Genomic DNA, 15687 nt, shown 5'->3' with positions numbered 1-15687 from the left:
TTGTCTCCTCTAGCTACCTGTAGATGAATGATGTGGTTGTCCCACCTAGCTACCTGGAGATGAATGGTGTGGTTGTCCCACCTAGCTACCTTGAGATGAATGATGTGGTTGTCTCACCTAGCTACCTTGAGATGAATGCACCAACTGTAAGTCTCTCTGGATAAGAGTGTCTGCTAAATGACTAAAATCTCATATAAAAATGTTTTGACAGCACGATACCTTCATCAGTGTGTTGACAGCAAGAGGCCTTTGTTGAATCCTAAACTTTGAACATTGAGATATTAAAGACATGATAGATCAGACGCAGAGTATATAAAGGAGTGAGATCTGTAGAAAGACAGAGTGGCTGTGGAATGTGCTGAGTGGACGGGAGGAGATCACAGGATTGCTGTAGGGGAAGAGGATGGACATCTGTGGATTAGGCGAAGGAGGGGTTGAGGTCAGGAGGTGAGGTCAGATCCCCTGAAGGGAGTAATAAAGGTTTACTACCCTTTTCCTGTGGAACCATACGATGTAAGGATTGGAGAGAAGGAGGAGTGTCTTAAGGGGGGATAAAAAAATACCTGTGATGGTGAGAAATGTTGGGTTGTCTGAATTACAGTTGTAACGACCCTTTGGGAAGAATTAACCTTGGTTAAGCTTCTCTAGTGTCCGTGAGTTATTTACTCTGAAAAATAAGAACCTAACACCTTCATCAATGTTTTGACAGCAAGATGCCTTCATCAATGTTTTGACAGCAAGATGCCTTCATCAATGTTTTGACAGCAAAATGCCTTCATCAATGTTTTGACAGCTAAATACCTTCATCAATGTTTTGACAGCAAGATGCCTTCATTAATGTTTTGACAGCTAAATACCTTCATCAATGTTTTGACAGCTAAATACCTTCATTAATGTTTTGACAGCTAAATACCTTCATCAATGTTTTGACAGCTAAATACCTTCATCAATGTTTTGACAGCAAGATGCCTTCATTAATGTTTTGACAGCAAGATGCCTTCATCAATGTTTTGACAGCTAAATACCTTCATCAATGTTTTGACAGCTAAATACCTTCATCAATGTTTTGACAGCAAGATGCCTTCATTAATGTTTTGACAGTAAGAGGCCTTCATCAATGTTTTGACAGTAAGATGCCTTCAGCAAACACTAAAATAAACAGCTGATTAAACCTTGAATGAATGGCAGCTCTTATCTCACCAGTCTAGAACTCTGTAAATCCTCAGAGAATCGGGTTCTCTGGTAAATGTCTTGGCAGGTTTTACTAAACAGGTGTTTAGTTAGTCTGAGCCTTGAGTTGATTGTAGGAACAATCCTCTCCAGTTAGTTAGTGTATCCTGGAGAGAGAGCAGTGTACGTAAGATCAGACTAAGCTTTCGGTTTGCACCAGGTGCAAAGTTTCAAGCTATTATTTTTTAGAGGGAAGTTAGATAACCTAAAAACATGAAACTGTCTTTATCTGTCTAGCTATATTTATTTATCTATGTATACTTCTTTTTTTATTTAACCTTTATTTAACTAAGAAAGTCAGTTAAGAACACATTCTTATTTACAATGACGGCCTACCCCGGCCAAACCCTAACCAGGACGATGCTGGGCCAGTTGTGCGCCGCCCTATGGGACTCCCAATCACGGCCGTTTGTGATACAGCCTGGAATCGAACCAGGGTCTGTAGTGACACTTCTAGCACTGAGATGCAGTGCCTTAGACCACTGTGCCACTTATGTATCTATACTTAAGTAGCTATACTTATGAAGCTATACTTATGAAGCTATACTTATTAATATATACTTATCTAGCTATACTTATCTAGCTATACTTATGTAGCTATACTTATCTAGCTATACTTATGTAGCTATACTTATGTAGCTATACTTATCTAGCTATACTTATCTAGCTATACTTATCTAGCTATACTTATGTAGCTATACTTATTAATCTAGACTTATGAAGCTATACTTATTTATCTATACTTATTAATCTAGACTTATGAAGCAATACTTATTTCCTGTTAACATATTTGTTCTTTCTTTAGTTCTATTGTTTCTGTGTGTTTTTCCCCGTGGAAAGAAACAGGTGCAGAACTTTGCTCTGGTGCACAAAGCAAACACCTGGAGAACCTGGCCCAAGAGAGAAGACCCCTATACGGGTGAAAGGTGAGACTCAGGGGCGTAGAGATTACTGTACACACACACACACACGTACACACGTACACACGTGTCTGCATGAGTCAGTACACACACACACACTCAAACACAGAGACGTAGCAACGTTAGCACATTGTGTACTGGTTGAATCCTGATCCCTGTCATTGAGTTGATTTCAATGGGTCACACATTTTTTCATATTGTGAGTTTTCCCTATCACTCCCATTTTTGGTTAGCAGTGGCTATAACGTTAAAATAGTATTAGTAGTGGCTTTGGAAACAAATCCGAACCATGGATGACTGTCTTTCGGCCCATAGACTTGCTTTCAGGATAAGTTTTTAAAAAATACAGGTAAAGGTCAAAAACAGATACCCTCAACCTCCAGACTCATCCCTCAGCTGTTAACCAAAAGAAGTGGTGGGGATACTGCTTTGCTATTAGTTTCAACCGCGGATTGCTCCTTTAAAGGGCTGACTGACCTTAGAGAGGGGCAGGACGAGGAAGGCTCCGCCCCCGCTGGACTCCACGATGACGGCCAGGAACTTTGGGTTGACGGCACAGAACGAGCTGTCCCACGTCACCTTGGAAACGCGTATGTCATCGTAGCCCTGCTCCGTCTTCACCGCCTGGCCAAAGACGTGTCGGAACTTACTCTGTCGTACGATGCTGCGACTCATCGCTATAGAGACAAGGGAGGGAGGGGTCGGGGGGAGAGATAAAGTTGAGTGTGAGAGGGTAAGTCAAAGATGGAGGTGGGGGGGAGTGAGAGTTTGACAATCTCAGATATGCAATTTCCATCAATCATTTAATCAATCATTCCATAATTTATGATGAATATACAACTTGAATCATGTGAATCATCGGACTGCTCTCTCCTCCTCCGTTGAGAAGATACACTGTGACCCAATGCCTGTAACTCAGCCGTTGGGTCATCCAAACAACCCCAACATTTATTTGAGAGTTGTTTTTCTTTCTTTAAAAACTGTTGGGTTATTGATGCTGGGTGCTGGTTTATTCATGCTGGGTTATTGAGATATGACCCAGTGGGTCAGATCAAAAGACTAGACATGTGGCTTTCAGATAGTTATTTTTGGTCACCCGTGAGAGTAAATGTCATTTAGGTTAATCTGTTCTGTTGTATTGTCATCACATGTTATGGTTGAACACTGACAGTGTTGTTGTCACAACTTCCACCGAAGGTAGCTCCTCTCCCTGTCCGGGCGGCGCTCGGCGGTCGGCGTCGCCGGTCTACTAGCCATCACCGATCCCTTTTTCCTTTTCTGTTTGTTTTGTCTGTGGTTCTTTTCACACCTGGTTTCATTTGCCTTAATTTCTGTGTGTATATATTTACCCTGCCTAGGTTTGTGCGGGATTATTCTTTCATTGTGATGTGCTCGGTGAGGTTATGCCATTCTTTGTTTTCACGGATTCATAAGAGTGTTATTGTCGGAACGTTGTTTGATCCTCCGTGCGTTTGTACGGGTTCTCTGTTGTCGAGGGCGTTGTACCTTTTTGATTGTGCGATACCTGTGTTGGTGGACTTGCCAATTAAAGTACGCTTCTCAGACATCTCTGCTCTCCTGCGCCTGACTCCTTCACCTACCTCCTAGACGCAACATTAGCACAGCTGTAGCTTTAATGAGGCTTACACAAGTGCATGAGTTCCTAAAGTGCCTATGCACATCCCAATGTTGGGATAAATAATACGTGCCAATGTTGGGATAGGTAAATAATAATGCTCTGAAATATATATTAGAATATGTCATGTGCAAAAAATATCCAAGGAACATTTTTATTTATATTGTACAAATTTAACACGATGAACAGGAATGACATTTACAAAGCAACACTTCTTATCTAACTTTGCTGTTGAAGTATAGACACCGGAGTTGCCTAACCTGTTCACAGGATTGGGTAGCTCTTTCCTGTGGTTGAATGACCTAGATGCCTCATGGGTGGAATGTTATTCATATTTTTCATAATATCATAATTAATAAACGTTTTTCTTTTTTTTAACCGGTGAAATTCTGGTGTTTCTATGTCAAATGGTTTTGTTATATTTCAGTCTTCTGTGATGTAGACGGAAACAAAAATATAAACGCAACATGTAAAGTGTTTCATGAACTGAAATAAAAGATCCTAGAAATGTTCCATACGCACAAAAAGCTTATTTCTCTAAGATTTTGTGCACAATTTTGTTTACATCCCTGTTAGTGAGCATTTCTCCTTTGCCAAGATAATCCATCCAATTGACAGGTGTGGCATATCAAGAAGCTGATTAAACAGCATGATCATTACACATGTGCACCTTGTGCTGGGGGACAATAAAAGGTTAAAAACGTGCAGTTTTGTCACAACCCAATGCAACAGATATCTCACAGCTGATGAAACTATCGTTTTGTACAAAGGTATACAACTCACACACATGGTTATGGGCTTAAAATAAGACACCTGTACCATGTCAGATATAGAGTTGAAATGTATTACATTTTGAGTTTGCATCCCAATGTTACACTGTATCTACAGTACCAGTCAAAAGTTTGGACACACCTACTCATTCCAGGGTTTTTCTTTATTTTGTCTATTTACTACATTGTAGAATAATAGTGAAGACATCACAAATATGAAATAACACATATGGAATCATGTAGTAACCAAGAAAGTTTTGAACAAATCAAAATATATTTTAGATTCTTCAAAGTAGCCACCCTTTGTATTGATGACAGCTTTGCACACTCTTGGCATTCTCTCAACTAGTTTCATGAGGTAGTCACCTGGAATGCATTTCAATTAACAGGTGTGCCTTGTTAAAAGTTAATTTGAAGAATTTCTTTCCTTCTTAATGCGTTTGAGCCAATCAGTTGTGTTGTGACAAGGTAGGGTTGGTATACAGAAGATAGCCCTATTTAGTAAAAGACCAAGTCCATATTATGGCAAGAACAGCTCAAATAAGCAAAGAGAAACGACAGTCCATCATTACTTTAAGACATGAAGGTCAGTCAATCTGGAAAATGACAAGAACTTTGAAGGTTTCTTCAAGTGCAGTTGTACAAACTATCAAGCACTATGATGAAACTGGCTCTCATTAGGTCCGCCACAGGAAAGGAAGACCAAGAGTTACCTCTGCTGCAGAGGATAAGTTCATTAGAATAACTGCACCTCAGATTGCAGCCCAAATAAATGCTTCACAGAGTTCAAGTAACAGACACATCTCAACATCAACTGTTCAGAGGAGACTGTGTGAATTGCTGCAAAGAGACCACTATTAAATGACACCAATAATAATAAGAGACTTGCTTGGGCCAAGAAACACAAGCAATGGACATTAGACCGGTGGAAATCTGTCTTTTGGTCTGATGAGTCCAAATGTGAGATTTTTGGTTCCAACCACCGTGTCTTTGTGAGAGGCAGAGTACATTTAACATTTACATTTAAATCATTTAGCAGACGCTCTTATCCAGAGCGACTTACAAATTGGAAAGTTCATACATATTCATCCTGGTCCCCCCGTGGAGAATGAACCCACAACCCTGGCGTTGCAAGCGCCATGCTCTACCAACTGAGCCACACGGGACCAGAGTACGTGAACGGATGATCTCCTCATCTGTTTCCCACCGTGAAGCATGGAGATGGACGTTTGATGGTGTGGGGGTGCTTTTCAACAGGACAATGACCCAACACACCTCCAGGCTGTGTAAGGCCTATTTGACCAAGAAGGAGAGTGATGGAGTGCTGCATCAGATGACCTGGCCTCCACAATCACTCAACCTCAAGCCAATTGAGATGGTTTGGGATGAGTTGGACCGCAGAGTGAAGGAAAAGAAGCCAACAAGTGCTCAGCATATGTGGGAACTCCTTCAATATTGTTGGAAAAGCATTCCAGGGGAAGCTGATTGAGAGAATGCCAAGAGTGTGCAAAGCTGTCATCAAGGCAAAGGGTGGCTTCTTTGAAGAATCTCAAATATAACATATACTTTTTTGGTTACTACATGATTCCATATGTGTTCTTTCATAGTTTTGATGTCTTGAATGTAGAAAATAGTTTTTAAAAAATGTAAAAAACCCTTGAATGAGTAGGTGTGTTAAAACCTTTGACTGGTACTGTACATCACAGAAGACTGAAATATAACAAAACCGTTTGACATGAAAAAAAAAACAGATTTTCAGCACGTTTAAAAAAAAAAGAGTTGATTAATTATGAAATTATGAGAAATATTAATACTATTCCACACAAGGCCACTAGAGGGCGATTTGGTCATTTGACTGCTGAAAAGCTACTAGAGGCCATCAAAACTATTTGTTTATCTTGCAATAGCATAGCATTGCATAGCATAGCATAGCATTGCATTACAATTGGCTCATTCATCCCCCTCCTCTCCCCTGTAACTATTCCCCAGGTCGTTGCTGCAAATGAGAACGTGTTCTCAGTCAACTTACCTGGTAAAATAACGGTAAAAGAAAAATAAAAATAAAAATAAATAAATAGCATTGCATTGCATTGCATTGCATAGCATTGCATAGCATAGCATTGCATAGCATTGCATAGCATTGCATAGCCTATATAAATGTTGTGCAACATGGGCTTATAGGAACACATTTCATTATATGGACTGGCGTTACATACATCGTTCAAACCGTGATAAAGCATAAGAGAACAAGTGATTCTGGTGCAGCACATGCAGCCTACAAAGTTACAAGTATAGGCTAGCTAATTAGATGTTAATTCTGAAATATAATAGGGCCTATTCGTATAATTAGTAGGCTGTGAAGCATGGAGCAACCACTCCGACCACAAAGCACTACAGAGGGTAATAAGAACGGCCAAGCTTCCTGCCATCAGGGACCTCTATACCAGGCGGTGTCAGAGGAAGGCCCTAAAAATTGTCAAAGACTCCAGCCACCCTAGTCATAGACTGTTTTCTCCGCTACCACACGGTAAGCAGTACCGGAGCGCCAAGTCTAGGTCCAAGAGGCTTCTAAACAGCTTCTACCCCCAAGCCATAAAACTCCTGAACACCTAATCAAATGGCTACCCAGACTATTTGCATTGCCCCCCTCCCCTCTTTTACACCACTGCTACTCTCTGTTGTTATCATCTATGCATAGTCACTTTAATAACCCTACCTACATGTACATATTACCTCAACTAACTGGTGCCCCCCCACACTCTGTACCGGTACCCACCCATGTATATAGTCTCACTATTGTTATTTTACTGCTGCTCGTTAATTACTTGTTACTTTCATTTCTTATTCTTATCTGTATTTTTTTCTGTCTTTATTATACTGCATTGTTGGTTAGAGGCTTGTAAGTAAGCATTTCACTGTCAAGTCTACACCTGTTGTATTCTGCGCATGTGACTAATACAATTTGATTTGATTTGACACAATAAAAAAAATTACGACGGTGAGATGACAGGTCTACATGAGATGGACTGTCTGTCCCCCACCCTGAGATGGACTGTCTGTCCCCACCCTGAGATGGACTGTCTGTCCCCACCCTGAGATGGACTGTCTGTCCCCACCCTGAGATGGACTGTCTGTCCCCACCCTGAGATGGACTGTCTGTCCCCACCCTGAGATGGACTGTCTGTCCCCACCCTGAGATGGACTGTCTGTCCCCACCCTGAGATGGACTGTCTGTCCCCCACCCTGAGATGGACTGTCTGTCCCCCACCCTGAGATGTGCTGTCTGTCCCCACCCTGAGATGGACTGTCTGTCCCCCACCCTGAGATGTGCTGTCTGTCCCCCACCCTGAGATGGACTGTCTGTCCCCACCCTGAGATGGACTGTCTGTCCCCACCCTGAGATGGACTGTCTGTCCCCACCCTGAGATGGACTGTCTGTCCCCCACCCTGAGATGGACTGTCTGTCCCCCACCCTGAGATGTGCTGTCTGTCCCCACCCTGAGATGGACTGTCTGTCCCCCACCCTGAGATGTGCTGTCTGTCCCCCACCCTGAGATGGACTGTCTGTCCCCCACCCTGAGATGGACTGTCTGTCCCCACCCTGAGATGGACTGTCTGTCCCCACCCTGAGATGTGCTGTCTGTCCCCACCCTGAGATGGACTGTCTGTCCCCACCCTGAGATGGACTGTCTGTCCCCCACCCTGAGATGGACTGTCTGTCCCCCACCCTGAGATGGACTGTCTGTCCCCCACCCTGAGATGGACTGTCTGTCCCCCACCCTGAGATGGACTGTCTGTCCCCCACCCTGAGATGGGCTGTCTGTCCCCCACCCTGAGATGGGCTGTCTGTCCCCCACCCTGAGATGGGCTGTCTGTCCCCCACCCTGAGATGGACTGTCTGTCCCCCACCCTGAGATGGACTGTCTGTCCCCCACCCTGAGATGGACTGTCTGTCCCCCACCCTGAGATGGACTGTCTGTCCCCCACCCTGAGATGGACTGTCTGTCCCCCACCCTGAGATGGACTGTCTGTCCCCACCCTGAGATGGACTGTCTGTCCCCACCCTGAGATGGACTGTCTGTCCCCCACCCTGAGATGGGCTGTCTGTCCCCCACCCTGAGATGGACTGTCTGTCCCCCACCCTGAGATGGACTGTCTGTCCCCCACCCTGAGTTGTGCTGTCTGTCCCCACCCTGAGATGGACTGTCTGTCCCCCACCCTGAGATGGACTGTCTGTCCCCCACCCTGAGATGGGCTGTCTGTCCCCCACCCTGAGATGGGCTGTCTGTCCCCCACCCTGAGATGGGCTGTCTGTCCCCCACCCTGAGATGGGCTGTCTGTCCCCCACCCTGAGATGGACTGTCTGTCCCCCACCCTGAGATGGACTGTCTGTCCCCCACCCTGAGATGGACTGTCTGTCCCCCACCCTGAGATGGGCTGTCTGTCCCCCACCCTGAGATGGACTGTCTGTCCCCCACCCTGAGATGGGCTGTCTGTCCCCCACCCTGAGATGGACTGTCTGTCCCCCACCCTGAGATGGGCTGTCTGTCCCCACCCTGAGATGGACTGTCTGTCCCCCACCCTGAGATGGACTGTCTGTCCCCCACCCTGAGATGGACTGTCTGTCCCCCACCCTGAGATGGACTGTCTGTCCCCCACCCTGAGATGGACTGTCTGTCCCCACCCTGAGATGGGCTGTCTGTCCCCCACCCTGAGATGGACTGTCTGTCCCCACCCTGAGATGGGCTGTCTGTCCCCACCCTGAGATGGACTGTCTGTCCCCCACCCTGAGATGGACTGTCTGTCCCCACCCTGAGATGGACTGTCTGTCCCCCACCCTGAGATGGACTGTCTGTCCCCACCCTGAGATGGACTGTCTGTCCCCCACCCTGAGATGGACTGTCTGTCCCCACCCTGAGATGGGCTGTCTGTCCCCACCCTGAGATGGACTGTCTGTCCCCACCCTGAGATGGTCTGTCTGTCCCCCACCCTGAGATGGGCTGTCTGTCCCCACCCTGAGATGGGCTGTCTGTCACCATACTGAGATGGGCTGTCTGTCCCCACCCTGAGATGGGCTGTCTGTCCCCCACCCTGAGATGGACTGTCTGTCCCCCACCCTGAGATGGGCTGTCTGTCCCCACCCTGAGATGGGCTGTCTGTCCCCACCCTGAGTTGTGCTGTCTGTCCCCACCCTGAGTTGTGCTGTCTGTCCCCACCCTGAGACGGACTGTCTGTCCCCCACCCTGAGATGGACTGTCTGTCCCCCACCCTGAGTTGTGCTGTCTGTCCCCACCCTGAGATGGACTGTCTGTCCCCCACCCTGAGATGGACTGTCTGTCCCCCACCCTGAGATGGACTGTCTGTCCCCACCCTGAGTTGTGCTGTCTGTCCCCACCCTGAGATGGACTGTCTGTCCCCACCCTGAGATGGACTGTCTGTCCCCACCCTGAGATGGACTGTCTGTCCCCACCCGGAGATGTGCTGTCTGTCCCGCACCCGGAGATGTGCTGTCTGTCCCCACCCGGAGATGTGCTGTCTGTCCCGCACCCGGAGATGTGCTGTCTGTCCCCACCCTGAGTTGTGCTGTCTGTCCCCACCCTGAGATGGACTGTCTGTCCCCCACCCTGAGTTGTGCTGTCTGTCCCCACCCTGAGATGGACTGTCTGTCCCCCACCCTGAGATGGACTGTCTGTCCCCCACCCTGAGTTGTGCTGTCTGTCCCCCACCCTGAGTTGTGCTGTCTGTCCCCCACCCTGAGATGGACTGTCTGTCCCCCACCCTGAGTTGTGCTGTCTGTCCCCACCCTGAGATGGACTGTCTGTCCCCCACCCTGAGTTGTGCTGTCTGTCCCCACCCTGAGATGGACTGTCTGTCCCCCACCCTGAGATGGACTGTCTGTCCCCCACCCTGAGTTGTGCTGTCTGTCCCCCACCCTGAGTTGTGCTGTCTGTCCCCCACCCTGAGATGGACTGTCTGTCCCCCACCCTGAGATGGACTGTCTGTCCCCCACCCTGAGATGGACTGTCTGTCCCCCACCCTGAGTTGTGCTGTCTGTCCCCACCCTGAGATGGACTGTCTGTCCCCCACCCTGAGATGGACTGTCTGTCCCCCACCCTGAGTTGTGCTGTCTGTCCCCACCCTGAGATGGACTGTCTGTCCCCCACCCTGAGTTGTGCTGTCTGTCCCCACCCTGAGATGGGCTGTCTGTCCCCCACCCTGAGTTGTGCTGTCTGTCCCCACCCTGAGATGGGCTGTCTGTCCCCACCCTGAGATGGACTGTCTGTCCCCACCCTGAGTTGTGCTGTCTGTCCCCACCCTGAGATGGGCTGTCTGTCCCCACCCTGAGATGGACTGTCTGTCCCCACCCTGAGATGGACTGTCTGTCCCCCACCCTGAGATGGACTGTCTGTCCCCCACCCTGAGTTGTGCTGTCTGTCCCCACCCTGAGATGGACTGTCTGTCCCCACCCTGAGATGGACTGTCTGTCCCCCACCCTGAGATGGACTGTCTGTCCCCCACCCTGAGTTGTGCTGTCTGTCCCCACCCTGAGATGGGCTGTCTGTCCCCACCCTGAGATGGGCTGTCTGTCCCCACCCTGAGATGTGCTGTCTGTCCCCACCCTGAGCGTTGATTCATCATTCAGAGGCCGTAGAATAGCCATATGTAGACATTGCATATACTTTAACAATTCCATTTAACGCCATGCTGTTCATATAAATCATTTATTATAATTTCCCCTTTCCTTGAAGTTATTTATCCCAGGAAAAGGAAGTGGTTTTGGGCAGTAAATGACGGTAAATCTCGGTAACTGGGTTCCCGCCATTCAACCCTAATAGACGACACGCTGTTGAACATAATGCTTACAGGAAATGTTTACTCTACAAAAGCATGATCCAATCTTAGTTACCCAACTCAATCACAATAAGTTCTCTTTAAACATGCATCGTTTTAACTGCTATCTTTAGGGACATGTGTCTTCTTATTTAACAGTTTGTAACACTGTAATAAGTTAGGCCTAATCTTTAAAAACAAACCGTTCAAAGTTAAAATATAAGAATGCATAGTTTTCTTGTTAGTTAATATCCCAGAAATAAAAGTTTCATTTACATTACATTCAAAATGTAGTCACCTAGCAAACGCGCGTATCCAGAGCGACTTACAATCAGTGAATTAAACAAGTTCCATTACTGAATAGACAAGTTCCGTTTGTTTGTAATATTCCAGTCTGTCTGTCTACCTGTCTGTCTGTCTGTGTTCCGATAGGCCACAGCTCGTATTTTTGTGTGCTCTGCCCTGGCGCATGGCATGGCTCTCGAGACAGGGTGAAAGAATGACATGGTCACCTAATATAGACATGTCAAACTGTCCCTTCCACCCCCCACCCCCTACCTCTCTGGGGCTCCGGGGAGAGGGCCTAATCATCCCAAAGAGTACAATGAAACCGATCTCCCTGATCTGTCAATAACAAGAATATCGGCACATACTCCGTGTGTGCGTATGCGCGCGTATGGACACGCACACACAAACACACCTGGAAACCTGACACAGTAGCCTAATAATTTCACCCCTATAGGGAGAGAAGGGGGGAGTGGGGGGTAAGTCCTCCCCCTCCCTTGCATAACATGCTCCATTTAGTTCAGCAGTCACAATTTAAAGCTCGCCACTGTCCGCGGAGAAAAAGTGCGCAGTCACATTCTATGACTTTCCCAGCATTACTATGCACACTGGCAATGCGGTAAAAGCTGTCCATTCAACTGCATCGACGATTATTATCGATATTAAAACAAGGCTGCTTTACGGCAATTCATTGAGGCAACTCACCCAATCAGCTCGGTATTTGATGGGGATCGCCACTGTCGTTTGACCTCCGAATTCTCCTCTCCCCCTTCCCTTGGTAGTTTTCTGTTCTCGGTAACGCTCCCTGCTTATTTGAATGTTTTATCTGGTTCTCTGTGGTCCAGTTTTGTACAGTCGGTGCGGGCTTGGCGAATGGGGAGCGAGGTACAACTACGACGCTCCTCAGCGGAGAGAGAAGGGAGTGGGTTTGAAGGGAGGGTGTGTGGGGAGGATAGGAGAGGGGGGTCAAAGCGGTCCGGTCTATTTTCGAAAGAGTCCTGTCGGTGTCGGGCTATCTCTCGCGTGAGGGTGAAAGAGCCATAGATTGCGCTGGGACCGCGCACCGGGGTCAACTGGTCACGGGCCAGGTTGTTCTACACAAGAGTGGAATAGTGGCTCAAAATAAAACTTAGACGACCTGCCATGATTGTGAACTATATTCTACTATAAACCGTCAGATATGCCTAAATACTTAATTTTTTTCCTTTTTCAAAACGGATAGCCCCATATGGACCAACACAATTGGCTTTCCTAGAAGCCTGCGGTCACAATTTTGTAGCCATTTCCTAAACTATCCTGGTTGAGGGTAACAGGCCTACAAAATCCATGTGCTACTCGGTCAGTCAGTGGCACAACGGACACTGCCACTCCGTCACAAACTATCTGTCCTCCTTCGGCTCGACAGCTGCGTGCTTCTCCAGACCAGTGTTGTGCTGAGATGTATTGCATGCACCTACACGTAGTGCCGGTAGAGGGCGACAAAACGCAACACTTGCCACTTGTTGCAATTAGACTTAAGGGATAGTTCACACAAATTAGAAAGTCTATGAAGTTTATGGTCCAATTAAAACGATTTGTTTACTTCTTCAGTTTATTTTATTGGCCTTTGGAGGAATATGTCTCACATTATCGAGGACTGACGTTACAAAAGAGAATCAATATTTACATATTGATTCATGAGTAACTAAGCAGAGAACATTAGGAAGCAGAGTGTCTTATTGATACCTAATAAAGCCAGCCTTTATGGCTATAGACCAATAAGAAATGACAGTGATATCAACATACATTATGATTATTTATGATTACTTATCAATACCATATGCATTTCGCTGCAGCTAGAACGAGCTGCAACAAACACTCAAACTGGACAGTTTTATCTCAATCTCTTCATTCAAAGACTCAATCATGGATACTCTTATAGGCTGCTTTGCCTGATGTATTGTTGTCTCTACCGTCTTGCCCTTTGTGCTGCTGCCATGTTGTGCTGCTACCATGTTGTGCTGCTACCATGTTGTGCTGCTACCATGTTGTGCTGCTACCATGTTGTGCTGCTACCATGTTGTGTTGCTACCATGTTGTGTTGCTACCATGTTGTGTTTCTCCCATGTTGTGCTGCTACCATGTTGTGCTGCTACCATGTTGTGTTGCTACCATGTTGTGTTGCTACCATGTTGTGCTGCTACCATGTTGTGCTGCTACCATGTTGTGCTGCTACCATGTTGTGCTGCTGCCATGTTGTGCTGCTACCATGTGCTGCTACCATGTTGTGCTGCTACCATGTTGTGTTGCTACCATGCTGTGCTGCTGCCATGTTGTGCTGCTACCATGTGCTGCTACCATGTTGTGCTGCTGCCATGTTGTGCTGCTGCCATGTTGTGCTGCTACCATGTTGTGCTGCTACCATGTTGTGCTGCTACCATGTTGTGTTGTCATGTGTTGCTGCCTTGCTATGTTGTTGTCTTTAGGTCTCTCTTATGTAGTGTTGTCTGTCTTGTCGTGATGTGTGTTTTGTCCTATATATACAGTGGGGAGAACAAGTATTTGATACACTGCCGATTTTGCAGGTTTTCCTACTTACAAAGCATGTAGAGGTCTGTAATTTTTATCATAGGTACACTTCAACTGTGAGAGACGGAATCTAAAACAAAAATCCAGAAACTCACATTGTATGATTTTTAAGTAATTAATTTGCATTTTATTGCATGACATAAGTATTTGATCACCTACCAACCAGTAAGAATTCCGGCTCTCACAGACCTGTTAGTTTTTCTTTAAGAAGCCCTCCTGTTCTCCACTCATTACCTGTATTAACTGCACCTGTTTGAACTCGTTACCTGTATAAAAGACACCTGTCCACACACTCAATCAAACAGATTCCAACCTCTCCACAATGGCCAAGACCAGAGAGCTGTGTAAGGACATCAGGGATAAAATTGTAGACCTGCACAAGGCTGGGATGGGCTACAGGACAATAGGCAAGCAGCTTGGTGAGAAGGAAACAACTGTTGGCACAATTATTAGAAAATGGAAGAAGTTCAAGATGACGGTCAATCACCCTCGGTCTGGGGCTCCATGCAAGATTTCACCTCGTGGGGCATCAATGATCATGAGGAAGGTGAGGGATCAGCCCAGAACTACACGGCAGGACCTGGTCAATGACCTGAAGAGAGCTGGGACCACAGTCTCAAAGAAAACCATTAGTAACACACTACGCCGTCATGGATTAAAATCCTGCAGCGCACGCAAGGTCCCCCTGCTCAAGCCAGCGCATGTCCAGGCCCTTCTGAAGTTTGCCAATGACCATCTGGATGATCCAGAGGAGGAATGGGAGAAGGTCATGTGGTCTGATGAGACAAAAATAGAGCTTTTTGGTCTAACTCCACTCGCCATGTTTGGAGGAAGAAGAAGTATGAGTACAACCCCAAGAACACCATCCCAACCGTGAAGCATGGAGGTGGAAACATCATTCTTTGGGGATGCTTTTCTGCAAAGGGGACAGGACGACTGCACCGTATTGAGGGGAGGATGGATGGGGCCATGTATCGCGAGATCTTGGCCAACAACCTCCTTCCCTCAGTAAGAGCATTGAAGATGGGTCGTGGCTGGGTCTTCCAGCATGACAACGACACGAAGCACACAGCCATGGCAACTAAGGAGTGGCTCCGTAAGAAGCATCTCAAGGTCCTGGAGTGGCCTAGCCAGTCTCCAGACCTGAACCCAATAGAAAATCTTTGGAGGGAGCTGAAAGTCCGTATTGCCCAGCGACAGCCCCGAAACCTGAAGGATCTGGAGAAGATCTGTAGGGAGGAGTGGGCCAAAATCCCTGCTGCAGTGTGTGCAAACCTAGTCAAGAACTACAGGAAACGTATGATCTCTGTAATTGCAAACAAAGGTTTCTGTACCAAATATTAAGTTCTGCTTTTCTGATGTATCAAATACTTATGTCATGCAATAAAATGCAAATTAATTATTTAAAAATCATACAATGTGATTTTCTGGATTTTTGATTCCGTCT

At 46.5% G+C, this 15687-nt stretch overlaps 1 protein-coding gene across 1 annotated transcript in view; it reads right to left on the bottom strand.

The window, feature by feature from the left end:
- The window catches only part of LOC139537915 (coronin-6-like), a 57033-nt gene extending 41996 nt beyond the window's left edge, over window positions 1-15037 (bottom strand). The window contains exons 1-2 of the mRNA XM_071339805.1: window positions 12378-15037; window positions 2628-2827 (exon numbers count right to left, since the gene is read on the bottom strand). Coding sequence (XP_071195906.1) covers window positions 2628-2825 — 198 coding nt within the window. The 5' untranslated portion in view covers window positions 2826-2827; window positions 12378-15037. The remainder of the gene's footprint in view (window positions 1-2627; window positions 2828-12377) is intronic.
- Between the last annotated feature and the right edge of the window lie 650 nt (window positions 15038-15687).

Source organism: Salvelinus alpinus, chromosome 13 (genome assembly GCF_045679555.1).
Source record: "Salvelinus alpinus chromosome 13, SLU_Salpinus.1, whole genome shotgun sequence".
Taxonomy (NCBI): domain Eukaryota; kingdom Metazoa; phylum Chordata; class Actinopteri; order Salmoniformes; family Salmonidae; genus Salvelinus; species Salvelinus alpinus.
Note: the sequence above shows the minus strand (reverse complement) of the source record. Positions and strands in the feature narration are given on the sequence as shown.